This window comes from Grus americana, chromosome 10 (genome assembly GCF_028858705.1).
Source record: "Grus americana isolate bGruAme1 chromosome 10, bGruAme1.mat, whole genome shotgun sequence".
Taxonomy (NCBI): Eukaryota; Metazoa; Chordata; class Aves; order Gruiformes; family Gruidae; genus Grus; species Grus americana.
In genome coordinates, this window is record NC_072861.1 from 24337754 (window position 1) to 24363879 (window position 26126).

General features: G+C 60.4%; 4 protein-coding genes across 5 annotated transcripts; 1 reads left to right on the forward strand and 3 right to left on the reverse strand.

The window, feature by feature from the left end:
• Positions 1 to 4189: 4189 nt before the first annotated feature.
• Positions 4190 to 4960, reverse strand: SERF2 (small EDRK-rich factor 2). Its single transcript, XM_054836843.1, has 3 exons — positions 4829 to 4960; positions 4516 to 4624; positions 4190 to 4408 (listed from the first exon to the last, which is right to left on the reverse strand). The coding sequence occupies exons 1-3, from the start codon at positions 4833 to 4835 to the stop codon at positions 4345 to 4347; spliced, it is 180 nt and encodes a 59-aa protein (XP_054692818.1). The 5' UTR covers positions 4836 to 4960; the 3' UTR covers positions 4190 to 4344.
• On the reverse strand, positions 4854 to 7371 carry LOC129210721 (peptidyl-prolyl cis-trans isomerase FKBP8-like). 2 transcript variants are annotated; one of them, XM_054836842.1, is made up of 8 exons: positions 6891 to 7371; positions 6606 to 6772; positions 6434 to 6522; positions 6102 to 6319; positions 5845 to 6017; positions 5685 to 5762; positions 5462 to 5565; positions 5176 to 5342 (listed from the first exon to the last, which is right to left on the reverse strand). In XM_054836842.1, the coding sequence occupies exons 1-8, from the start codon at positions 7123 to 7125 to the stop codon at positions 5306 to 5308; spliced, it is 1101 nt and encodes a 366-aa protein (XP_054692817.1). In that variant the 5' UTR covers positions 7126 to 7371; the 3' UTR covers positions 5176 to 5305. The 2 variants fall into 2 exon arrangements, with proteins under 2 accessions (XP_054692816.1, XP_054692817.1); XM_054836841.1 differs by lacking the exon at positions 6434 to 6522 and having other exon boundaries at positions 4854 to 5342.
• Positions 7372 to 7464: 93 nt separating this feature from the next.
• Positions 7465 to 11560, forward strand: ELL3 (elongation factor for RNA polymerase II 3). The gene is made up of 12 exons (XM_054837169.1): positions 7465 to 7599; positions 7686 to 7727; positions 8043 to 8161; positions 8288 to 8448; positions 8854 to 9080; positions 9157 to 9275; positions 9496 to 9598; positions 10005 to 10275; positions 10740 to 10794; positions 11085 to 11256; positions 11335 to 11379; positions 11453 to 11560. Exons 1-12 carry the CDS (start codon positions 7465 to 7467, stop codon positions 11558 to 11560), a joined length of 1557 nt encoding a protein of 518 aa, XP_054693144.1.
• A 2021-nt stretch (positions 11561 to 13581) lies between these two features.
• On the reverse strand, positions 13582 to 21929 carry PDIA3 (protein disulfide isomerase family A member 3). Its single transcript, XM_054837013.1, has 13 exons — positions 21668 to 21929; positions 21460 to 21538; positions 20473 to 20590; positions 19926 to 20033; positions 18876 to 19005; positions 18298 to 18414; positions 18029 to 18154; positions 17293 to 17475; positions 16645 to 16753; positions 15640 to 15768; positions 14848 to 14927; positions 14278 to 14335; positions 13582 to 13990 (listed from the first exon to the last, which is right to left on the reverse strand). Exons 1-13 carry the CDS (start codon positions 21829 to 21831, stop codon positions 13871 to 13873), a joined length of 1521 nt encoding a protein of 506 aa, XP_054692988.1. The 5' UTR covers positions 21832 to 21929; the 3' UTR covers positions 13582 to 13870.
• Between the last annotated feature and the right edge of the window lie 4197 nt (positions 21930 to 26126).

The window sequence follows — 26126 nt, forward strand, 5'->3', positions numbered from 1 at the left end:
AGTGGTGGCAGCTGCACTGGGAGCAGCAGGGGTGGGGGGTCTGCGGTGCCCGATGCCAGGTTCAGGGCTGCCCTGGGGGCTGCGGCTCGCACCTCTCCCTCCCCAGGCGATGGAGGGACCCACACAGGGCTCAGGGACAGGCATCGGGCGGCTGCAGCGCCAGCTTGGGGACATCGCTGAGGTAGGGCCAGGAGGGGGCTGGGCAGGGGTCCCTGAAGCCCCGGGCACCCAAGGGCTCCCTGGTGCACCAGGCTGTGCCCCAGCAGGGACCCGTCTTGCCCTGCTCAGGAGAACGATTGGCTGCGTCGCACCCTGCATGAGGCCGAGCGCGGCATCTCCCAGCTGCAGGTGGAGCTGGAGCAGCTGCGGGAGGACTTCTCTGAGCAGGCCCAGCAGCACAAGAGGTGGCCTTTGGGGGGGGAAGGGGATGGCGGGGCTGCCCCAGCTCTGCAGGAGACCCCTGCTTGCATGTGGCCCAGAGCCAGCCCCGTGCGCTGCTCCAGCAGCCGAGCAGGCGGCACTGCCATGGGGTGCCCCGCTGAGCCTGGCTGCAGGCGGGAGGGCTCTGCCAGACCCCGTGCGTGGCTGCCTGCCCTGCTGCCATGGGGAGGGCCAGGCGCCTGTTGGGGAAACGCCGCCCTGCTCGGCCCGGCTGTGAGCACAGGCAGCTGGGAAGCCTGCCCAGAGCTGCTGGCACGTCCCTCCAGGCCTCTTGTTGGCAGGCCCTGTGACGCTGGGTGTCCTTGGGGCTCCCTGGCTGTCCCAGCCCCTCCACGGGCACCTCTGCCTCCCTGGACACGAGGTGCCTGCTGGGTTGGGGCTGGAAGGCCCCGTGGAGCCTCTGTGCCAGCCGAGGGGGCAGGTGCCCAGGGGAGGCCTGCCATGAGGATGCTGTGTCCCTGCAGGGAGCAGCTGGCCCTGCGGGAGATGGCGGAGGAGAACCTGATGTTCACAGGCTACGTCAGGATGCTGCAGTACGTCCAAGCCTGGCTGGGCAGCAGTGGGGAGCAGCCACAGGGGCGGCTGGGGATGTGCTCCCGCCTGGGGGGTGCTGTTTCTGTGGGTACAGCCCTCCCCTGGGTCAGCCTCTGCTGCCTGCGGGCCTCAGTCTGCTCCCTCCCGCCAGGACAATGAACAGGAGCCTCTGTGAGAGCAACAGCAGCCTGCGCTCAGCCCTGCTGCTCCGCTTGCACGCAGACCCCGGAGCGGTGAGCCCTGGCAGCTGCTGCAGAGCGCGGGGCTGGCACCCACGCAGGAGGGGAGGGGAGGGCCAGGGCTGGCACCCACCCGGGCAGCGGGGCACAGCAGGGATGCTGGGTGCTGGCCACCCCCACAGGGTGCAGGGGCAGGCTGGCTCGGCTGCCCTGGCTCGCCCTGCTGGCACCCCGGCTCAGGGGGACGCAGCACACGGGCTGCTGCCAGCACTTCGGGGCCTGCATGAGCTGCTGGAGCTGGAGGCCACAGGCACTCCCCCCCCAGGTGCTGCCATGCTAAATGCCTTCTCCCCCACAGCCCCCCACCCCCCGGCCCCGCAGCCCCCTCGCCCGCCCGGAGGGAACCCGCAGCAGGTGAGTGATGGAGGGAGGAGGGGCAGCGCTGGCTGCAGACCCCCTCCCTGAGCACTGCCCTCTGGCACAGCAGCTGGGGGGATGACTCCCCACACCGCCCACTCCCCACCGCAGCCTCCTGGGCAGGCAGAGACCCAGGCCACAGTGGTGCCGGCCGCAGGCAGCAGCAGAGCTCGGCCCCCAGCATGGACGCAGCCTCCTTGCTCAGCAACACGGGCAGCCACAGCGCAGAGGACGGGCCCCCCCCCAGCCCGGGCACCGAGGTGAGGGACCTGTCCCCGGCCCCCATCCCTGGCCCCCACGCCCTGGGCTGGGGAAGGGGACACAGGGCTGCTCACCCACAGCTCCTGGGCCCCTCACCATGGCATCTGTCACCCAGCAGGCCCCCAGCCCCCCAACAGGCGAGGCAGAGGGACCCTGCTGCTCTGCCGGGCACTCTGGCAAGAGGAAGCTGTCTGCCTTCACACCGGAGGTAACCAGCAACTCCCCATCCGGTGCAAAGGGCCAGGCTGGGGGGGAGCCCGGGCACACATGTACCCTGTGCCCGTCCCTCACCGTCACTTCTACCGCAGCAGCATGAGAGGAGAGAGGAGCCCGCGCCCCCCTGCCCCATGTACCGGCTGGTGCTGGCAGGGGACGGCGGCACAGGGAAGTCCAGCTTCCTGCTGCGCCTCTGCACAAACGAGTTCAGAGGAGACATCTCCAGCACCCTCGGTATTCTCCCCCAGCACCCTCGGTATCCTCCCCCCGGTGCCCCCCTGCGCTGGGGCCGAGGCACAGGAGCAGCCTCCGAGTGTCCCTCCCGGCAGGGGTGGACTTCCAGATAAAGCAGCTGCTGGTGGATGGAGAGCAAACCACATTACAGATCTGGGACACAGCCGGGCAGGAGCGGTGAGAGCACAGGGGCTGGGGCTCCTGCTGCCATGCTGGGCCAGGTCCTGCTCTGGCAGCAGCCCCACGGGCTGGCCATCACCGCACCAGCAGCGGGCCTGGCCCAGCCCCACAGCAGTGACACCCCTGGCCCCAGGTACCGGAGCATTGCCCAGTCCTACTTCCGCAAAGCCCACGGCGTGCTGCTCCTCTACGACATCAGCTCCCCAAGCAGCTTCCTCAGCGTCCGCCAGTGGATTGAGGACATCAAGGTAGCGGGAAGGGTCTGACAGCACCCAGCCCCCACGGAGAGGGGCAGGAACCTCAGGGCTTCTCCAGGGAGGGCAGGTCTGCGCCGTGCCCCACAGTCCTGGGGGAGCAGGAACGAGACAGGAGCTAGCTGGGCTGCTTGCTAAGCCCCTGGGAATGCTTCCTCCCACTTTTCCCTTTTCATGGTGTTTGTGTCAGGTCTGGAACCATGCTCTGCTCCCAGGCACGGCAGGAAACAGCTGGTGCATGCAGCAGAGCTCTGCAGCTCCCAGAGCAGGCAGAGACCACAGCAGCAGCCGGAGGCTGCAGCCCCACGAAGCCCTGAGCCGCCCTTCCCTCCCGCAGGCCACCGAGAGGCCGTTGCCACTCATGCTGGTGGGGAACAAGATGGACCTGCGGCCTGGCCTGCCAGAGGCAGCGGGGGTCCGCACAGCCCACGGGCAGCAGCTGGCCATGGTGAGCCACAGCGCCTCGGGGGCCCTGGGGCAGCAGGGACCCCACTGACACCCGTTGCTCCCCCAGGCCCACAGCTCCCTGTTCTGCGAGACCAGCGCCAAGGACGGCACCAACGTGGTGGAGGCTGTGCTGCACCTCGCCCGGTGAGGAGCCCTGCCTGCTGCAGGACCCAGCCCTGGGCTGCACGGGGCCCACAGCAGCCACCTGGCTCTGTCCTGCTGAGGCGGTGGGACTGGCTGACGTTGCTTCTCCCGGCCCTGCAGGGAAGTGAAGAGGACGGTGGGCCAGAGCAAAGACCACAGCACCGGGCTGGACCTCAGCATCCCTCCAAGGGCAGCTCCACACTGCTGCTGGACCTAGCGCAGGATGCGGGACAGCTGCAGCTTCAAATCCTCTCTATGGACAATGCCCTGCTCCGACTGTGCTCACAGAGGTGCTGTGGAGCAGGCAGCTCCCCTGGCTTCAGCTCCTGCGCCTGCTTGTCCCATCGGCTGCAGGAGCAGCTCAGTCCGTGTGCAGGCCCAGCCACCACCTCCCCAGCCCCAGACCGGCATCGCCTCCCTGTGAGCAGCCCCCAGCCCTCCTTCCGATCCGCACCACAACCCACCCCTCTCCGGCACAACCCTTTCCTGGTTTCACTCCTCTGGGCTTCCAGCAGTCCTGTCCTCCTCAGGGGAAGGACTCCCCCAGGTCAGGACTCCCCGACCTCCCTCTGCCCACACCTTGCCTCCGAGGCTCCCCACACGCCTGCAGCTGCGCTCGGGGTCCCACTGACTGCTCTGACCCCCCCAGATGATGCCGGGGCACACCTCCCAGGCCAGGCCCCACTTTGTTCCTCACCGTGAAGATGCAGCTCCTCCACACCACAACAGCTGTGCTCGGTCCATCTCTCCTGTTCACCAGCACAGAACACGGCCACAAATGCTCCCTCCTGGCCGGGGGGCACAGTGGCCGCAGCGGCCCCCCCCCCCCAGTCAGCCCCGGCCCCCCACCTGCCCTGGCGCACAGAGTGAGGAGACAGGGCCTGCAGGGCTCCACAAGCTACTTTAATAGGAGACGGACCCGAGGCGGGCGCTGGGCGCTGCCGGGGTGCCCGGCGAGGCGGTCCGGCCCCAGGGCTGCGATGGGCATCCTGCCGGCGGGCGGCCCGGCCCCGGGGCGGCGGCGGCCCAGCCGCGGGCTACTTGGCGCCCTCCTTCTTCTCGTCGGCCTTCTTCTGCTTCTGCTGCATGATCTCCGAGTCCCTGCGGGAGAGCGCGTCGCCGGGCTGGCAGCGGTACCGGCACCACCACCGGGACCGAACCCGGGATCGGGGTGGGGGGGGCCTCGGCGGAGCCGGCCCGGCGCTCACCTCTGCTTGCGGGCGGCGGCCGAGAGCCCGTCGTCCCGCCGCTTGCCCTTGCCCGAGTCGCTCTGTTTCTTCAGGTTCTTCTGCCGCGCCAGTTCGCGCTGGTTCCCGCCTGTGACGGCGCGGCCGCCTCAGAACGGCCCGAGGCCCGGCTCCAGGGCCCAGACCCAGCCCCGGCCCCGCGGCCCAGCCCGCGCCCCGGCCCCGCGCTCACGGGTCACTGCACCACCACCACCCCCCGCCCCCCAGGCCAGCCCAAATCCGCAGGGCGGGTCACGGCACCGCTCCCCCCGGCCCGGCCGCGGCCCGCACTCACGGGTCATGGCGCCGCTCCCTCCCGCCCTCCGCTCCGCCGCCACGTCCCGCACTGCCCCCCCCACGCCCCGCCCCGCTCCGCTCTTTTAGGGCGCGGCACGGCCAATCGCCGTACCGAGCCCGCCCCCGCCGCCCTCCTATTGGCGCGCCGCTCCGGCTAGGCCCCGCCTGATTGGCCGCGGGCTACAGTTGCCATTCTGCCGGCGGGGGCGAAAAAGCCGGAAGCTGCGGCGCAGGCGCCAGAGCCGCGGAGCCGCGCCCACGCGTAGGGGGCGGAGCAGGGCGGGGGCCACGCCCCGTCGTGACGCGCCGGGGGCGTGGCCGTGAGAGGCGTGCGGGGGCGGGGGAGGGGAGGGGCGGGGGAGCTTTCCGTCTCCTCGGTGCGACGCCCGGGCTGGGCCGGGGCACTCCGCAGCCGCTCCTCCACCTCCGGCGGGTCGACTCCTCCGGGGGGGGCTGCGGGGCACCGCGGGGCCGCTCAGGCCGCTCCTTCCGGCGCGGGCGGTGCCGGGGCTCTGTGGGGAGGGAGTGCCGTGAGCGCCACCCGCGCCGCCGGGGCCAAGCGCATCCCGGACGGGCATCCGCCCCGACGGCCCGTCTCCGGGCAGCCCGGTCCGTCGGCGCGCCTACACACCCGGGGCTCGGCGGCAGCATCGGGCCGTGGAGGGGCTCCTGGGGGGCGGCGCGGGCCGGGGGGCTCCGGCGCTTCACCAGCCGCGAGAGCTCGGCGTGGATCACCTGCGGGCGGCGGGACGGCTGCGGCGGGACGGGCTCCGGCGGGAGCCCCGCCTGCCCCCAGCACTCCCGGTGCCCGGCTCCTGCGGGACCCCCCCCCGCCGCGCCCCGTCCGGGCGGACCTTGCTGGCCGGGTCCAGCTCCAGGGCTCTCCTCAGGACGAGCGCGGCCTCCGCGTCCCGGCCCTGCTGCGCCAGCAGCTGCGGGGAGAGGAGCGGGCGGTAGCGGGTGGCCGGGCGGGGCCGGGCCGGGGGGGGGGGCACGGAGCGGCGCGGAGCCCACCTGCCCCCGCCGGAGCAGCGCCCGGCCGTTGTCCGGGCTGATGCGTAGCGCTGCCTCGCAGGCCGCCAGCGCCTCTCCCGCCCGCTGCAGCTTCAGCTCGGCGGCCGCGCAGTTGTTGAGGCACTTGACGCGCTGCTCCCGCAGCTCCTCGTCCTCCTGCGGCCCGGGCGGGGCTGCGGGGCGAGCGCGGCCTCAGCGCCCCGGCCCCCCGCAGCCCCGGCCCTTCCCGCCCCCCCCCCCCGGTCCCCCGGTCTCACCGGCAGCGGGGCCGTCGAGGGCGCGCAGGGCCAGGCGGTAGGAGCGCAGCGCCGCCGCGAAGTCGCCCCGCGCGAAGTGGAAGTTGCCCCGCTCCCTGCGCTGCGCGCCCAGGCGCAGGCGGGCGGCGGGCGGCAGCCGCTGCGGGTCGGGGCCGTCCCGCACCTCCAGCAGCGTCACCTCGAACAGCAGCGGCGCCTCGGGCGGCACGTCGGGCTCCCTGCGGGCACAGCGCCGGATGCCCCCCCTGCCTGGTCCCTGCCTGCCCGGGTCCCCCGGCACCTGCCCGCCCCGGCCCCCTGCCCGCCCGGGTCCCGCTGCCCGCCTGCCCTACCTGCCCGGGCGGCCGTAGCCGTAGGGGAAGGCGGCGAGGAAGAAGGAGACCTCCCCGGGCTGCATGGTGGGGACGCCCAGCTCCAGGGCCTGCGAACGCGGGGCATGGCGGGGCTGGCCGGGCGCGGTACCCGGCGGCGCTCAGCCCGCACCGCGCCCCGGCCGGCGCTGACCTGCACGACGTCGCCGTGGCCCGGCACGAAGGTGAGACGCGGGTCCCGCTCCACCAGCCCGCCGTCCTCCAGGGCGCCCAGCACCTTCACCGACACCTCCTGGCCCGGCCGCGGCCGCGGCCCGCCCTGCCCGTCCCGCACCACGCGCTTCCGCAGCAGCCGGTCCTCTGCGGGCGGGGACGGCCCTGAGAGTCGCCCCGGGACCTCCGGGGCCCGGCACCCCCGGCCCGATTGTCCCCGGCACACCCGGCGCGGCTCTCCCCAGGGCCGCCCGCGGGCGCTCACCCGTCAGGTCGCTCCAGCCGTCGGCCGCGAAGAGCGGCCCGAAGCCGCCGGGGCCCGGGGCCGCCAGTGCCTCCAGCCGTCGGTAGAAGAGCCGCTCCTCCTCGCGCACCGACGGCAGCGAGATGGCGGTGTGGGGCAGGCGGAACCGCACCCGCCTGCCCCGGCCGGTCCCCCGCGGCCGCCCTCCGGTCCCCGCCTCCCTCTCCGGGGAGCCGCCGGGCGAGGGTCCCGGCATGCCCGGTCCCGCTTCGCCGCCCGCCGCTACCGGCCGGCCTCGGTCCGGGCCACCCCGGGGCTCGGCGACGAGCGCCCGCGGCACCCAGCCCGCACCGGGCGCGTCGCCGCCGGTCCCGCCGTGCCGCGACTGCCCGGGGCCGCCCGGACCGGGGCCGCCGCCGAGTGCATCCCGCCGCGCCGTTACCTAACGCCGGGAAGCGGCTCAGGGGATTAGCCTCAGGGGAGGCAAAAATAGCCGGCTCAGGCCGAGCCCCGCCGCCACGCCCCGCCGCTGCCCCCCGGGACCGGCCCGGCCCCGCCCGCCCGCCCCGCCCGCCGTGGTCCCGCACTTCGGGCCATGCCGCGGCCGCGGGCGGAGCTGCGCGGACGGCTCCGGTACCGGGGCTGCGGGCCGAGTCCCCGCCTCAGCCTCCTGCACGTGCGGCTCTCGGCGGCGGCGGCGCGGGCGCTGCGCGGCTGCGGGCGGCGGCAGGTGGGACCGGACCGGGCCGGGCTGGGCTGGGGGAGCCGGGGGAGCCGGGCGCAGGCGGGACTCATCGGCGCCCGCTGTTGTTGCAGGGAGCGCCGGGGCCCGTGATCGCCTTCCAGGGCAGCCAGGGGGTGAGTGGGGGGGACGGCGGACCGGAGAACCCAGAGCGGCCGGGGAGTGGGGGGACCGGGAGGTACCGGGGAGCCCAGGGTGGTCACGGCGGGGGGGGGGGGCCGGGTAACCCAGGGCGGCGGGGTGAGTGGATCAGGGGACCGGAGAGATCGGAGGGACCGGACGGGTCCCCGCGGGCCGGGGCCGGTGGCTCCGGTGCTCCTGCCGGTGGGAGCAGGGGGCGGCGGGCGGTGCCGCGGGGTGGATCCGCCGTGTCCCGGGGGACGGGGAGGCTCGGGGCGGGCCACGGCCCTGACGGCCCCTCCCGCCGGCAGTGCCTGACGGTGCCGGGAGGCCCCGGGACCCCCCCGCAGCTCTTCGCCTTCTCCCTCTCCCGCTGCAGCCAGGACGAGCCGCACAGCAGCTTCGAGTGCGTGCGGCTGGCGGTGCCCCGGTGAGACAGGCTCCCTGCTCCCTTGCTTGCTCGGGGTGCTCGCCTTGCAGGGCCTTCTCTGGGCATTGCATGGGGCCAGGGGGAGCAGGCTGGGCTCGGCTGGCGGGAGGTCTTGTCTTCTCCCAGGTTAGGTCAGGGCCGGCTGGACAGTCTGGGCAGCATCCAGCAGAAAATCACAGTCTGTGCCTGGGAGAGCAGCTGCCCACCGCTATGGGAGCGTGTGTCCCCGGCGAAGGAGCCCCACAGCAGAGCAGTTGTTGAGCCTGATCTGGCTGTGCTTGGCTATGGTTAGTGGGGTGCTACGCGTGTCACTGGCCCGAGTGACAGTGGGCGTTGAGCCTCTGCTCCCTGCCAGGCTGGGGTTTGATGGCTGTGGGGGCCCTGATGTCCCCCTGGGATGACAGTGGTGCCTCCTCCGGGACCAGCTGGCCCTGGGATGCAGCAGCTTCATCTCGCCATGGCCAGCTCTGCATGTCTGGGGGTCTCGGGCTGCACCAGTGAGCAGGAGGCACCCGCGGCACTGGGAGAGCTGTGCAATGTCCCTGTCCTGTCAGCTGTGGGGGGGGGCGACCGTGGCGGGCTGGGGGCACAGGGGCTCAGGGGGCTGTGTGCCGGGACTGACGGGGAGGAAAGAAGAACCCGATGTGATTCTCCCCAGGGGCTGACGCTATTCTGTCCTGATGTGCCTGCAGGCAAAGGCATCACGGCTCCCGAGAAGGCCAGCATGACCGGCCTGCTGGGGAAGGGTTCTGCCTGCCATGTCCCTGAGAGCAGGAACCACAGGCCTGCAGCAGCCAGCCCCAGGGCTTCTGTTCAAAGCCTGGTTCAGCCCCATTGCAAGCACGAGCTCCTGCAGCGGCTGGGGGGGATGCCGGCAGGCAGGCCCAGCGGGACACAGCTGCTGGCGGCGCCGGAGGAGGTGAGGGGTGCGAGCTGTGGCGCCTTCTCGGGCACGGGAGTGCTGCAGCACGCCCACCCTGCTGCGCTTCCCCCAGGTCATGGATCCTGCTGCCTGCAGCTACCACGTGAGGGGGACCCTGGTGGGCCGGTCACAGGAGGACTGCACAGGGTACACAGCCCAGGAGTGGCAGCAGGCTGCCCTGCTGCAGTGCAGGTAGAGGGGGGGGCCCTGAGGCAACCAGCAGTGAGAGGAGCGGGGTCTGGGGGTGCTTGATCACTGCTGGGGTCTGGCCACGGGCAGACTGCATTCACTCCTGGGTACTCAGCATCCTTCGGCTAAGACTGGACCCACCCCTCTGCTGCCTGGGCACTTGGCACTTGGAGACGCTTTACCCAGCCTTGGTCTCTGGTCCCCACTGTCTCTCATGCTCCAGGAACCAGGACCGCAGACCCTCAGCCCCGACCTTCTTGGTGCCTCTGCAGCAGCCTCTGGAGCATGGCTCCCCTCAGGCCACTGGCAGAAACCTTCTGGGGGTGGTAAGTCCTGGGGGGCTCTGGCAGCAGAAGGCCCTTGGGGGTGTGTGCGGAGAGCCCAGTTTGGTGTAGCTGCTTCCTGAAGGCATTAGGCTTCTTCCTCTCTGCACCTCCTTCCTAGCAAAGCCCCCCTCACCCCCCAGCCCAAATGCTCCGGGGCTCTGGACTCTGCCCCTGCCTTGTGTCCCATCCACATCTGGGCACAGTGCAACAGTAGGGGGGCTGGCCCTGCTGTGACACCCCCCCCCCAGTACAGCCCAAAGGACAGGGCACACCTGAGCACTGACATGAAGCAAGGGATGGAGCAGCTCTGGGCTGTGTGGGCTGGAGCTGGTGGGGGACCCTGCAGCACCAGGTCCTGGCACGGGGGTCCAGGACAGACCTGTGGCAGAGCAAGTTTGTCTTTCAGAAGCGCCTGGCGCTGCTGGATTTCTCAGATCCCAGAGCCAGCAAGAGGCCCCAGGCCCCGGTGTCCAGCCCTGGCTCACAAAAGTGGCACCGGAGCTGCCCACAGACACTCAGCATGCGGCACCCAGGAGCACGGGGCCAGCAGCAAGCTGGGTCTCTGCCCCCCAGCAGCCATGCTGGGGAGCTGGAGAGCCCAGAGAGCAAGGAGGAGGCAGGCGATGACTGGGAGGAGAGTGCCCCATGCCCGGAGCAGCATCTTCCTGCCCCTAGAGGCGAGGGGCTGCCTGGGGCAGGCAGCCAGGGACACGGCCCTGCCAGCTCATGCAGCAGAAGCTGGACCAGACCCCAGGGTGGCCTGCGAGGAGGTGGGTGCCCCAAAACAGGACTCCTGGCAAGCAGAGAGGCTTTGGCCAGGAGGCCAGGGCAAACACAGGGACAGTGCAAGCCTGGGTGAACCACCCAGCCTCGTGGCCTGAGGCCATCTCGGCTGCAGCTGCATGGCTGAGCAGGGCAGCCCCTGCACCCTGCGTGCCACTGTCCCCTGGGGCTCCCTGAAAGGCCCCTGGGATCTCCCCGGTGGGCCAGGGGCTCTGTACCTACCAGAGCCATGTGACTGCAAGCTTGGCTTTGGAGAAGGGGCCTTCCAGCGAGCCCAGGCACGGGACAGGTCCTGGCCGAGGTGGAGGAGAGGTGCTCCAGCGAGCTTTAACCCTTGTGATCTTCTGCTCCTTGCCAGATGTCAGGTCCCAGGCTGGCAGCTCCTCCTTAGCAGACATCCCGGATTACTTGCGGTAAGAGAGCTTTGCACTCACTGCCACGGGGCTCCCTATTGCTTAGTGTAATTTGCCCGGGGTGAGACGAGCTACCTGCCTCGCCTCCAACAGCAGCAGCAAAAGGGCTGCAAAACCAGGCCTGGGCACAGCCAGGTCACAGCCCTGCCTGCTTTACTGCCCCTCACGCCGAGGGCCCCAGCAAGGCGATATAACGCCGGCAGCCCCCCGCCCCGCCAAGAGCAAGGGCTCTGCTCTGCTGCAGAGGTCTTGCAGGCCCAGGGAGAATAAGCTTCTCGTGGTCATGGCAGGAAATACCACACCATCTGCTCAGTGGAGCAGCGCAGAGCTTATGAGGCAGCGTTTAGTGCAGACTACACGGAGTACCGCGATCTGCATGCTCGCATTGGTAACGTGAGACGGAAATTCATTCAGCTGGGAGCCAAAATGAAGATGTTGAAAGAAGGAACAGAGGAACGCAAGGCAAGTGGGAAACCTGGGGCATGATGGCACGATATGGCCACGCTCCAATTCCACTCACCCACTGCTTTTGGGTTTCAGGCACTTGAAGCTAGAATTGTGCACGAGTACAGCCACTTCAAGAAGGTGAGGCTGGGTACAGGTCAGGGACCAGGTTCCCTCCCGGAGCTGATCCATATTTTTTTTTTTCCTCCTCCAGACTTATCCTAGCTACCAGCAGGAGAAGAATCGCTGTGAATACCTCCACCAGAAGCTGTCTCACATCAAAATTCTGATTCTACAGTATGAAGGAAGCGGGAGCTCCTAGGCAAACTGCTGCTGCAATTTTTTTTCCCTTGCTTATCAAGACCTGTCCCTGAAGTGGTGGAGGAAGCAGATCCCTGAGGGTGCATTAGATTAAGGATGAGGTTCAGGAGTGCCTTGCTGCCATCAGTGCTTCCCCCAGTGCCCCACGGCCCAGGTGCGGCTGCTGCACAAGAGAGCTGCTGGGCTGCTCCAGCTGCCTGCTGCCCTGCATCTCCTGGGGCCAGCTGGTTTTCTGCTCCCTGCAGGAGGGCAGCAGGCTTTGGCTGCAGAGAGGAGGCAGGGCCAGGCACTCAGAGACCCTTGCTGGGGCCTGAGCCAGCGCTGGTGGACATGTTACTTAAACCTTTGGGTAGTGGCTGGCCTCTCACAGCGTTGGGCCAGCTTTCCATGCAGGTCTCTTGCTGAAAGCAAGGCCTGTGTCAATCATGTTTGCTGAGTTAACCTACAAATCCTTCCTCAGATGTCTGTTTTTCTTCAACTGAAGCCTCGTTAGCTTCAGTTTAATTGCAGCACACAGTAAGGGGTAGCTGGGCAGCCACCAGCACAACACCCTTTCTCACGTCCTTTGTCCCTCTTGCCAGAAAGCTTCACTGCTTTGACCAAACTTCTGCTTGCTTCACCCGTGCTGCTCCAGGCACTGGCACCGATGCTCGCTAGGAGAGGGGCTCTGGGGCCAAACCCACTGAAGAACTTAACTTGTGCCACCAGGTCTGAAGTCACAGACTAGGGAGCAAAGCGAGGATCAGAAAAGCTTCTCCTGGCTCTTCCTTGCCTGTCCATCAGGGAAGCAGTGCTCCAGTTGGGTCTTACAGAAGGTGGTTATCAGCAGTCACAAGTAGCGGCTGGGGTCCTGCTAGCATGAGGTGCAAGGACCACTCGCTGTCACACACATTCTCCCCCTGCCAAGGTGCCTTGATGTCTCTTTGGGGAGATGGAGCACCTGCTAGCCCACAGTAGATGCGGTTAAGCTACCTACGTAGCTGGGGAAGAAATTCTTGTATTTCAGAACTGATACCTGCTGCAGACAGAGAACCACGTGCTAGGCATTGTATGATCTACTGTACCTGGAGAATTCCAGCAGCAATAAATAACTGGTACACAGCCTTTGGAGTTGCGGGGGAGGAATCCACAGAGAAAGCAAACACTGGCTCTTACCATGGTAACTGCTGCAACGCAGCAGTGCCTCACGAGTCTGCTGATCCTCGCTTCAGCTCAGAGGCAGCCCGACAAACTCAGGGCAACAGCCTGTCTCTGTTCACCCGCCACCTCACTCCTGACCTTCCCAGTCGAAACATTCTGGGCCACAGGAAGGTAGGACTGCCTGTACCCTGAGACAGTCGGTCACAGGCGACACCATCCACCTGCAGCACAGGATCCTACTCCTCTCCCTCCTGAAGGGAAAGCCACAGCTGCCAGCCTGCTTTCTACCAAGAGAAGTAATGATCTTGCAATTAACTGGTCTTAACTCCCCATACCACACGCAAGCCACAGACAAGCCCACTGGATGTGGGAAACGCCCTCAGCTCTGGCCCTACCCGTGTCTGGGTAGTTAGTAGTGCTCCTTCCCTGTACTAGCCTACTTCTGCACAAGCTTAAAAGCTAATTTATTGCTGCTGCTTGTATGCTGCTGAGCAAGCCCTCTGCCAGACTGCTCCGTGTGCCTGCACTTGTCTAGATCAAGCAGTCCCATTACGTACTACGTACCCCTAAACTCGCTGAAACGGTGCTACTACCCGACCAGGCAGCACGCAGACAGCACAACCATTTGTGAACAGAGTCCCTGAGCCCCAAACCTACATAAATGTAGCACCTGAAGCACAGCACATTAGAACAGTTGCTGCTACTACTGTCTGGAAGGACTCTCATTAGCTGATGTAGAAAAGGTTAAAGGCTGAGCTTAAGATCTAGAAACAGACTTGTAAAGGCTCACTGAGGGAAACTAGGCTCAGGGTAGGAAGTTGCTGTCCACAAAGAGCAGGATCCCGGTGTTGGGCTTGACAGGTCTCCACAGGACAGGGACACTTGGTCTTAAGGGGGTCATTTTATTGTTTCACTTCTCCAAATGTACAAAAAAAATTAGAAAATAACCCTACCCCCCGCCCCCTCCCAAACCACAAAACAAGCCAGTCTGGGGAGCCCCACAACAGTGCAGCTAAGAGACGGCAGGAAATTAAACAGAACTAGATACAGCAGCTGGGTCCCCTCAGCCCACATGGTCACTGGCTCTCCACAACCCAGAACTGGCCCCAGTCTGCCCAGTGCTTCCCCAATTCACACAGAGCTCATCCTGACCAGATGGTGAGCAGGTACTTTACAAATCCTCCTTCACCTTCTTCTTGGATTTCTTGGTTTTATCTTCCTCCTGCAGCACAGGAGTGTTGGTTGCCTCCCGCTTCAAGTAGCTAATGAAGTCACTCACTTCTCTGCCACCCTGCAGAAAGCACAAGACAGTGAGGCAGCGCCTGTACTCCCTGCGGGCGTCCCCTTCCTTAGCGGGGGAGTTCAGGTACCAGGCAGGAGACCAGAGTGCAAGCAGAGCTCTCCCCCGTGGGCCCGCAGCACACAGCAGAACATTCCCAGCAGGTGCCACCGGGTGCGTTCCCAGGGTAACTAACAGGACAGAGTGCCACCCACAACTCCAGAGAGGCTCGGCATTATTTGGACACCTGGATACTGCTGCACTTCTTTACAAAGCAGCAAGAACAGCAAAAGACTCACCTCATACTTCTTTGGACTCTGCTTCTTGCCAGCTGGAGCAAAATAGATGGTGGGGAAGCTGGGGAGAGAGAAGAGACATCTGAGCTGCTAACGTGCTCTGTTTTCTTTCAGACCAGCAGGCCAGCGCTCACTGAAGGGACTCGCACCCTGCATTCCTCTGGTTTAAGGTGGCAGCAACTTCAGCAGCTCTCAAGCCAGCAGGTGTGGCCTCAAAAGCCCAGCCATGTCTGCAGAGTTGGCTGAGCTCAACTACGCCCAAGCTTGCTGGCTAAACTGTTTTCAGAAAAGCAAGCCCAGCATTGTTTTTACACTGCCAAGAATAGAATCACAGCAGATCCAAAAGCAGCAAGATGGGCCTCCAGGCACAGCCAGGACACCAGAATCCCCAAGAAACAAGGCAGATGAATGTCCTTTGTTTTCACTCTTGATTTGTTCACTCTGAGCAAACGCCTAGCAATTGCATGCCAATCGCGCCCCCCCCATCCTCCCAGCTCTTCTGTTGTGGTTGCTGGTCAGACAGAAGCCTTAACTCACCCACTGACACAGCAGTGTAACAATAGTAAGACCTACCCTCTGACTTCATATGGAGAAGGCACGTCATTGGCTGTAGCATCCATTTTGGCAATGATGATATTGGGGTCTTTACTGAGCTGTTGGTAGAAAGAGCCTATTAGTAACCAATCCATAGTAGTTAACACCAGGAACTCACTGACCAACATCATCTAAGATAGTGACGTCAGAGGACAGTACACACAGTACGCTAAGAGGTGAGCAAATTTCTTCTGAGCAGTTTTCTTCCACCTCAACAGGGGCACAGGGAACAAAGTCCCTTCTCAGGCAGCTGTATGCAGCACACATCTCCCAGCAGTACCTGCTGAATCGGTCTGCTGTAACTTCTGGAGAATGTTTACCCCAGAGCAACTACTTTCCTTCAACCCTAGAAAGTGAGCTGTGGGATATGCAGTGCTGAGGAAGGAGGGGTGCCTGATGGCCAAATAGCAAAAGGCTGGTCAGAACTCCGGTCGCGAAAGTGTGTTGGGCAGTGTTATCCTTCACCAGATGGGAGACTATAATCGTGCAGAGGGAAAAGATGCAAAAAGGAACTCTGCCAGTTGAGGCCAGTCACTGAATCAGGGAATGTTTATGTGCCACAGCAAAGGGAGCAGGCTAAACCTACTAGTGTGGTTGCTACCATGCTCCAGATCCTGCTAAGGTACTTCTGCATTCACAGGAGATGCCAAAACTCATAGTACTCAGGAAGGCACAATTATGTCCCGTTATCATACAGGCTGGACAGAACCTGCAGGATTGTTTAGTGCTGCAAAATTCTAGTTTGTGTTTGCAACAGAGTCCCAGACCTACCTTCTCCCCCAATTCTTTGTATTTGGGCTCCAGATTCTTGCAATGGCCACACCAGGGTGCATAAAACTCTATCAGGACATCTTTGTCTTCTGCATTAACAATTTCATCAAAGTTCTCAGCAACCACCACCTGATAACATTTGATCACACAGGTTAGTTTCTCCTCAGTGAAGAGTGAGGCTGTAACATGACATGCCCCATGCGCTCCGCCCAAGAAAGCCTGGCCCTCCCACAGTAAGCAGTAGGACTCATGCTGCACCTACACAGCAAGCAGCAAAACGACCAAACGCACAACTCCTCACCAAGCTATAACATCCTCGACTTGCAGGTGAAAGCCTGTCATAAGGTACCAGCGCTACCCGCAAGTGAGGTTTGCACCTGGCATCCTCACAGGAGGAGGACAAAGTAATTTCTTTTTAATCTCAGCAAGTTCCAGGCTGAGGAATCAGTTTAGCAAGACTGGCTGAAGCCATCCAAACATAAATAAGCAGTGACTTCCACTCCCTTACAAGGCCCTCATCATACAGCCAAGCCATGGAACGCTTTCATTCTGGGCAGAATTTACTTGGAGGGATGAAAGGTAGGAGTTAGACCACCTCCCCAGTGATGAGATGAACACATAGCTCCTTAGAAATAGTGCAGTCGTGACCAACTTGAAAGCCACGCCACAAGGTAGAAGCCAAGACAGCAGGCCTCTGCATAATCCCTGTAAGTCTGGGTGATCCCGCACCTGTAGAGCGCATCACTAGTGTGCTCAAGCAGCAGTTACTATGCTGAGAGAACCAAATGGAATCAAAACTGCAAGCTGCATTTCTCCCTTGGCTCAGAAAACTGCAATACAACAAGGGAATGAATTCTTCTTTCACTGATCACAGCAGAGGCTTCTCATGATGCCACAATGCAGCGCTTGCAGCACGGGATATTGACGTATGACTAGAAGCTGCTGCTGAACAGCATCTTTTCGTCCACTGGTAGGAGCTGCTGCTACGCTTGAACCAGCACTCACCTTCACAGGGCCATCATTGCTTTCGGGGACAGGCTCCGATTTCAGGTACTTTTTCAAGTTCCCATCAAAGTAATCTTGCAGGAATCTCTCCAGAGCCTTTCCATCACGGCTGAAAGTGAAGTGACGTTTTACAGCCATCACACATACAGGATGAGAGAGGAAAGCTTTCAAGGCTGATTTAAGCTCCTTCCACCCACAGAACAGATGCCACCTGCATCTCCCAGAGCACCAGACTGGGGCTGGCTTAGAAGACCCCAGAACAAGCACAAAGATGCCCTTAAGAGTTTTGACAAGAGGCTGGATGCACACCCCATTCTAAGTTTTAGTCCTTCCAACATCCTTAAGTTTCTTTTCCCAAGAAGAAAGATACAACTATTTCCTCTGCCCTTTAATGCATCTTGGTTCCTAACCAGACACTTAAATATCTTGAATTAAACTCTCTACCTTTGTACAACAGGAGGGGCTGCAAGATCTCTAGAGAGCAGGAAAACACACAAGTAGGAGGCATTTTGACCCAGCAATCATTTCTTCCAGCTGGAACATCCAGCTTTCCTGTTTCCTTCAAGCTAAGGAAGCATGATCTGGTTACAGACCACCAGACTAAAGTCCATCAAGCAAGAGGCAACACTGCTAAGTTCAAAAACTTACGAGAATTCTTCCTGCATGACGTATTTATCTCCTTTAGCAGTTCTGATGGCAACAACCGGAGCCTCACCCACGCTGCTGTCTAGACCAAACTCTGAAAGTTCATGACCAAAGGTTTTCCGACTAGCAACGGCAAAAGACAGTTTGTGGCCAGCATCCAAGAACTTTTTTGCAATCATCATAACTCTGAGGGGAAAACAACGAAAAAACACAAAACACAAAGCATGATTCCTTGGAATATTACCTTCCACATGATGTAACACCCTTCAAGTTGAAGTTCTCAGTGGACAAGGAATTCAATGGCATGACGTGTTGTGTATAGGCAAGTCTTATAGAAATGGTGTTGAGAAGCCGGAGAGTAAGCTTGTGTCGAACATGAATGAGGCCTGTGCACGTTGTGTGCTTTCACCCACCACCCCTGTCAGCATGACCACCAGGGTCAGGCAGCGGGGAATACAAAGGATAGAATCCCACACGACAGCAGTAAGAAAGTTCACATTTAAGGTCTAGGGACTAGGGATCCAAAAGCAAGCAGGTGGGGTTTCAGAGGACACACATATTGCATGCTTTGGGCTCTGCAGGCAGCAGCCACCCCAATAGTTCCAATTAGAAACTCAGCTGGAATCTTTCTGGGAGAAGAATTCACATATGAACAGCAGGAGAAACTTTGTAAACCGAGCCACAGAAGACCAGCATTGCAGGGAACAAGAGAGGCCAATTAACCCCCACTGCTGCCTACCTGTTGCGCCAGTAGTTGGAACCCTTTGCATTCTTCTCATAGTCCACATCGTAGTATGCCACCAACAAGTCCTTCCCCTGGATCAAGTCTTTGTTGTCTTCAGTCATGTGTGGGCAGATGCCAAAGCTATCAGCGAGACAGACGTTAGCAGCTCCAATTTCACTGCCCAGAAGCCATCATCTCCCAGGAACGTGCTTGATGCAGCACACTCTTGTTTCCCACCCAAGAATGTTAAAATGCCAGTGATCAGTAAGATCTAAGGAACTCACATGTTCTCCTGGATAAATTTCTTGATCTTTCCACTAGTGATTTTGTCTTCTGTGTACTTGATGGAGCCGTCTTCAAACTTGTTCATCAGGCGTGGAGGACGGAATAAGATTATACCCCTGAGGGGAAGCAGGTATCATGAATTAAAGTATCCCCTGGTTTCCAAGGATGGCAGCTAGATGAGGTAAGAACCCAGTCTCCAGTGACTATCTCCATTCACTGTTCATAGATTCCACAAGACTGCCCAGCTTCTTGGTGGCACTACTGCATTAGATCTACTTGTCAGAGCCTTCTCCATTATTCAGACAGGCCACAATGAGAAACAAAAAAACCCCACCGTAACAAGCAAAACACCTCTGCTGAGATACTTCCCACCCAGAGGCAGACATTAACCCTCCAGAGCACGTAGCCATTTGTACCTTTCTATCTCAATTCAAAATAGATAAAAGAGATACGCCACTGGCAGTTGGGGAAGAAACAAGACCTTAAGCTATGTTCAGAAAGTGAATTCAGTTAACAACTGGAATCCATGAATTTGTTCCAGATGTCTCAATAACAAGAAATCCTTGTGTTAACTTACTCTCCATCTTCCTCATACTTCTGCACCAATTGGTCCTCGCTGGTGTGTGCAAAACGGTAGTTATCTCTTAGGTTGTTGGCGGCTTTCATGAATTCTGAATAAGCATCACCAGATGCATCTCCAAAGAAGCCTGTGGCAGAAAGACAGATGGTGACCCCAAACCCACTCAGCAGCAGTCACTGTGCAGCCCTCATCATTTATCTCTACAATGCTCTGAAAGATCACTTCTGAATTAAGTCATCCAATGCATGTTCAGGCCTTCATCTTTGACAGCTTCTCTCCCGTTTTTATTGGGACCTTTCCATATTTCCTCCCTTCCACCAACAGAAAGTTACTCAAGAGTCTGCCCAGTTTAGTCATTCAGCCAAAAGACAGTCATCCTTCGAGCACTAAGATATCCATTTGTAACCATGTGACACTGCTAGTGATAACAACTGCCAACGATACTTAATAAGTTTGGGAATGCTGATCCAATACTCATCCAGTTACACTTGTAAGATGGCACCTGATCCGCACAAAGGAAAGCTCCTATTGTCACTTGTAAACCGTGATCAAGTCACGCGACAGTGACAGCCTACTGGTGTCACAAGATAGCACCTGAATGTACTTTCTAGCAATCCAAAGCCAGCGTTGTCAGCCAGCCAAAAGAGCAACAAGCTTTAAAAAAGATACACTACAGTGCCAGGAGGTCTGACAGTCAAAGAATCACAGGAAAAAAGAAAAAAAAAAAAAAAACAAGTTGGAAGGAATCCCCAGAGGTCATCAAGTTCAACCTCCGGCTCAAAGCAGGACCAGCTTCAAAGTCAGATCAGGTTGCTCAAAGTGTTGTCCAACTGAGTTTTGAAAACCTGAATGTTTCGAAATCCCTCTTGGCACACATTCCGGTGCTTTATCATTCTCATTGTGAAAAAACTTTTTTGCTCATGTCCAGCTGGACTTTCTCTTGCTAGAGCTTGTGACACTGCTTCTTATCCTTTCACAGTATATTCCCCAAGACATGTCCCAGAGCCGAGTGTCCACCCATTTCAGCGCTGCACTGAATCTACTCACCCACTACAGAAGCATCTTTATCGCCGATGAATTTCTCAAAATCGGCCACGGAACTGAGAGCCACCGAAGCAGGTCCTGCCTGTTTCTTGAGATGACTGACAATCCCATCTTAAAAGAAAAGTTAAGCAATTAAAGGGATCAATAGAAAGTTATACAAGAGATTCTTCAAGCTTCCCAAAGCAAAAGTTGTTTCTGCAGAATCCATACACCTCTCCCATACACTAAATACGATGTGAATTAAAGGAGTGCGATCACTAACTTCACATAGGAACTTCCTAGCATTTTCCAGATACTGCCCATCAAGGGTACTAGCAGTTAAAGATAATGCGGAAACCCTCACCTTTAAAAGAGAGATTTAAGGGATACTAAACATCCAGGGCTCTGCCAGCAACAAAGAGTTCTGACAAGGGGGGGGATGTGTGTAGGTGAGAACCTTCTTTGTATCCCTCCACACACGTAACGTCCCTGATACAAGTCTATTATACGTGGGCCGGCCTGCCTTCCAGTACCATGTCGACAAGCCAGATGCTTACCAATGAGCTCTTACCTGCTGTCCTAGGCCCATCATAGGTTCCTGCCTCTTCTCCATCTCGAAAAATCTTTAAGGTGGGATATCCGCTGACTCCATACTTATTACAGGTGTTTGAGTTTGCTGTACAGTCAACCTAAAGGCAGAGAAACATTGCTACTCAGCGACCTAGCCACCCGTACACCCAGAAGAAAGCTCTCGCGTGTCTTTAACCAAGACTGGATTCCTTTCACATAAAGTGTAAGGATCTGCAAAGCACCTACAAGACTAAAAGCTGGAAAGTCAACACTGGGGAAGGAGGTAGCATGGGTGTCATGACATGTCCAAAAAAATATTTCATGAAATACTGGAAAAATGAAATAGTGGCGAGTTTGGCCAGACTACACACACACACAAAATAATAGAAAGGGTAGATTCTTGTAAACAATGACAGGCTTAAGAGCAATGGACTGCTCTCAGCACCTCATCAGTCCTGAAGTTCCTACAACACCTGAAGAAAACAGGCTGACCTCAAGTGACAAGGAGGCCATGGTGTCAAGAGTCCATGCCACTTCCCACAAAGGAAGAGGAAGACCCTGATTTGAGAAAACCATACAAGTTTTCTGCGGAAAAGAAAGCCCTTGGACACCAACCCTTACTTTATAAGTCAAGTGACACCACCACGAAGTACAGTACTACGCTAGCTCTCAGACTAGATTACACAGTTCAAAGAAGGCTTCTTCCTCCCAGTTCGGGCGAGCCCTCTTTTACGCACTTGTACACACCCATTTTATGCTTCGCACACCAACCGAGCGGCAGCAGCCCTCACAGGGTTCAGCTTCCAGATCGTTTCCTGGCGCCTAAATCTTCAAAGAGACGAAGCCCACCAGAGCTCCGAGGAGCCTCGAAAAGGCCCGATGCGCACACTAGCAGGCCTCGTTAGCGGACTGCAACAGGAAAGCTTTTATTTGACCAAAGTCTCTCTGTAAGCCGCCCCCGGGAAGCGCCGATGCAGCAAGGCCTCACCTTCACGAGTGGCACGATCCCCTTCAGCCTGGTCGCTGCCGACTCGTACTCCGGCGCCAGCCGCTTGCAGTGCCCGCACCTGGGAGGACCGGAGGAGTTAGTCCGGCGAGGAGCGCCCCGGCCCGCCCCCGCCCCGGCCCTGCCCTCCCGCCCGGCGCCCCACCGAGCCCCGCTCCACCGCTCTCGCCCGCCCCAGGCGGCCCCTCACCAGGGCGCGAAGAACTCCACAAGCACCAGCCCCGGGCGCTCGGCCAGGCCGCTCTCGAAGTCGGCATCGCTGAGCTCCACCACGTCGGAGGCGCGGGCGGCGAGGGCGAGGAGCGGGAGCAGCAGCAGCGCGGCGGGCAGCGGCCGCGGCCGGGGCGCGGACATGGCGGGCGGGGCGGCGCGGCGCGGGGCTCCCTCCTCGGCGGCGGCGGCGGCTGAACAGGCGCCGGGGGCCGCAGGCCGGAAGTCCCGCCTCCCCAGCCGGATCTGCCGTGTGGCAGCTCTCCGTTGGGCGCCGTGCCGCGCGTCACGCCAGCTCCAGCCAATGGGCTGACGACGACGGTGGGCGGGGCCGGCTGCGGCGACCCCCGCCTATCCCTTCCCCGGCCGCTGGGTCTCGGCGCCGCTCGGGCCGCGGCGGGGTGTGGGGGTGCTCGGTGCCAGCGGGAGCGGCTTCCCCGGGCTCCGCCGCGCCGTGGCTGGGCCCTGCGCCGGGCGCCGACCGCTCCCGAGGCGGCTCGGCTCGGCTCGGCTCGGCTCGGCTCGGCCCCATCCCCGAGCCACGGCGTAGCCCTGGGCTCCCTCCCGCCGCCTGGCCCTGCCCCAGCCTCCAGCCCCGAGTCCCGCCGCAGCGGCTGGCTCTGTCCCGCCGAGTGCGGGGCCTGCCCCTGCCGGGTGCCGTGGTGGAGGCGCAGCCTCCCCGGGAGCTCCGTGCTGCTGTAACGTCAGTTTCCAAGGGATTTCATTCATTTGGTCACCGTGTCTGTTAAAAACCCTGCCGTGGCCGTCGTGCGTGCAAAGCACGCCCTTAGTCTGTACGTAACGCAAGCCCGTGAGGGCGTTGTTTCAGCCCGGAGCGCCGCGTGGGCTGGTGTCCAGCAGAGCAGCACCCAGCGTGTCCGCCGGCGAGGGCCGTAGGACGTGCCGCAGCTCGGCTCGCACGCTCACCCACGCATGCCGATCCACAGGCTCCCGCAGGAGCACTGCTCCTGCGTTATGGAGGAGACCGGCATTCCCCTGGCTTCCAGCACTTCTGTGCTCCTAGCTAAGCCCCAGATCAGATCTTTCCCACTTAATCACATCAGTTTGCATTTGCGACTTTTGCTGCTTGGCTGCACGGTCAGAAATACTCTCTTCGCTGTTCAGAATACCCGCTGAAGTGCTCGGCGTCACCGGCCAGCTCTGAGCCGGCACATCCTGCTTCTCTGCACTGCCACCATGCCTTGATAGCACCACAATCCTGTGCTGTTCCTCTACGAGGAATACAACTTAAGAGCCACGTAAATCTGCCAGCTGCTAACAATCTCATTTGTGGGGATGCTCACCATACAGCAGTTCCAAATCCGTGCTAACACATGCTTTCTCCAAAAGCACAGGAGGAATTACAGCTGCCCAAACATCCCCAGGAACGGGAGAAGACTCTAGAGATGGTACTTCAAACTGCGGGGCTGAAAAAACCTGATCCTCCCTGTTACAGAAACAAAATAACCACCTGTTTTGGTTTTGTTTTTTTTTTTTTTCCTGACAGAAATTGCTACTAAAGGATCCAAAATCAGACCATGCTAGCAAAAGTTTAGGAAGGTGAAGAAAAGACGAATCCAGTAGGAAGTATTTGATGAGCTTGTGGTGGCCTGAGAAACACAGAGGGTGATCTAGGAATGAAGGACAGGAAACAAAGGGACAGTGGTGCCACGTACACAGCACTGCAGGGATGCGCAGCAGTGACGCTGGAGCTGATGGGGTGCTGGCAGTGGGTGGGAAAGGACCTGCAGCATGACCCAGCCAGTTACAGAAAAGGAAAGAGATGGAAGAGCAGCTCCCACAGGTGACGAACCAGCACAGCCCATGGAGGGAAGACTGCTCCTTCATAACTGCTCTTGCTGCCTTCTTCCCCCTCACAAGAGCATTGTTGCACTCCCACACCTGGACCCCCGGGACACCATCTCATTGGAGATGCCCACCCTGCCACCTCCTGGCAAAGCAGGAGCCAGGGGAGCTGAGCTGCTGGCGTGGAAGGGAACAGCTGCCCAGTGGTGGCCCATCAGATCTGCACAGGCCAGGACTCACAGCACCATCAGTACCACAGCACAGAGCCTGCGCACATGATTTTGTCTGTTAGTGGTTTGAGAATGACCTAGTTCCTGCCAGAGGAATCAGGAATTCCCGAGTTTGAATTCAGTAACGTAAGGTCAAGAATACCTGCACTGACAGACCCACAGCACCCCGACCCAGGCACTGGGGCGTGGGGACACAGCGTGGGAGCTTTGGGGAGGTGGTGTATGACATGAAAGCATGGGGAAATGAAGCTGCCCACTGGGATGTGGCCATCATTGGCCAATTCAGGTGAAGCAGCTGCACGGATGAATGCTGCTGCAGAGCAAGTCCCTGGGTGCAGCTGAGCCCCTGCCCAGCCCTGCTGCTCTCCGGTGCGTGGGCCAGGCCCGAGCATGCCGGGGGAGCAGGGAGCACCAGCATTGCTGGCACCGCACCCACAGCAGCGCTGCCTGCCTGGGTTCCTCTGCGCTGACCCGGATCAGGTGGGAGGAGTGGGGCTCCCCCAGCTCCCTCTGTTTCAGACTATGAAGTCACCCTGATCTGGTCACTGAGCCAGGAACCTCTGTGCACAGCAGCGGCAGGGAGAAGCACCCCCGGCCATGAATCCTTGGGTAAGGCTCTGCAGGGTGCATCTGGCAGAGGCATGCTGCACCCAGCCACCTTTCCTCTCTGGTTTAGAGCACTGGCAGAGACAGAGGATGCTCCCCCGGGAAGCTCTTCCCCTTGCTGAGGCCATTTGCTCCAAGTGGGTTTGGACCTTCTGCCAGAGGGATCACCTCTGGGACCTGAGACAAGCAATGCCTCAAGACAGCATTACAGATTTCCTGGGTAACCAGCTGCCTGTCTGCCAGGCTGGCAGTGAGTGGGCAGCACTTTCCACCCCACTGCCTGCCTCTACATCACTCCCCAAGAACATGGGGAGAGGTTGTGTGAGAGCTTGGCCGCACAGGAGTAGGGCAGGTGGTCAGCAAACAGCTGCCAGGAGTGCGGAGATGACCCTCCTCACCCCAAGCACCATTTCCTCCTCAAGAAGCAGGGCTTTGGGCAATAATCTAGACATTTGGGGCCTTCAGGTATGTTCAGCTCCCGCAGCAGCAGCTTTACATCTTCTCTGTGGTGGGAGTGAAAGGGACAGAATAAAATCCATCCTCTCCCACAGCTCTGCTTGGATTGCTGCAGGATGGTAAGTTAGCCCAGCCTGAAGGTTTTTTGCAGCTGTGCCCATTCTCTGCTCAGGTCCCATCTAGAGCAGGAGGAGGTGACATGGCTATTCTCCTGCATCCAGTAATTTGGCAGAGGAGCTGGAGTGTATGCAGGATGCAGTAGTGTCCACTTCCAAAATACTCTCCCAGTCTGTGCTTGCCCAGCCTGATCCTAGCTGAGTGTCATTGCTTGTGCTAGCTCAGCATCAATACCCTGCTAAGGGAATTGGAGCACAGCTCCTAAACTCTCCAGCAAAGTTGGCTTTTTCCCTCTTCATGCTGCAGCGCCCCATCTGCTTCTGTTTGGAGGGTGCTGCCTGGCCAGGTCTTGTTCAATGTCCTCCAGCTGCACGGCTTCCTACCCCTGCCGGGCAGAGAAGGCAGAGTCTCCCAGGAGTTGCTTGATCTCTACACAGATCCCTGGAAGCAGAGGAAGGTGACGCTCACTTATCATCACTTGGCCTGTTTCAACATCAGTTGCAGCAAGACCTCCATCACCTCAGAGAAATGCCTGTACGGCCGCATCGAGGTCTGCAAGGGCTGCTGGCCTATCCTCCTCCCATCGATATCCTGGTTCCTGCACTGTATCCTCCACGGGCAGCCTGATGACAGCAGGCTTGCGGGAGCACCTGCCACGCAGCAGCAGCAGCACCGGCTGTGGGACACAGGCTCCCACAGGCTGAGCTCTGGGAATGGGGTGGTCCAGGCTGGCTTTCAGCCAGGACACAGGCTCCATGTACTGGCAGCCTGGATAGTCTTTGTCCAGGGTGGGATGAGCAGGGACTGTAAGAACAAATCAATGCAGAATGGCTGAAGCACCAGGGCCCAAGCCCTCCTGGGACTTCTTTCTCAGGTGGGTAGCTATTGCCCAACAGCTTGTCATGGTGGCCACTTCGCAACTTTTCCAGTGCTTTAGGTGCCACTCACCAAAGGCAGAACTCTGTTGCCAGTGTACTGAGACAAGGACCAAGCTTGTCTTGAAACCTGAGGTCCACAGAGCTGCGTGTGCACAGGGCACAGTGCAGTTCTGAGTCCCCTTTGTGAGTGCATCTGCCCGTGGCGTTTGGCAGGCAATAAGTCAGTGTCCTGTGTTTTTCTCAATGACAAAACTCAGCCAATCTGTACATAAAAAGCATCTTCTTCCTGGTAATCCTGGACGCCCTTATCTTGATGATCAACAGTGATAAGCATGAACAGTCTCCC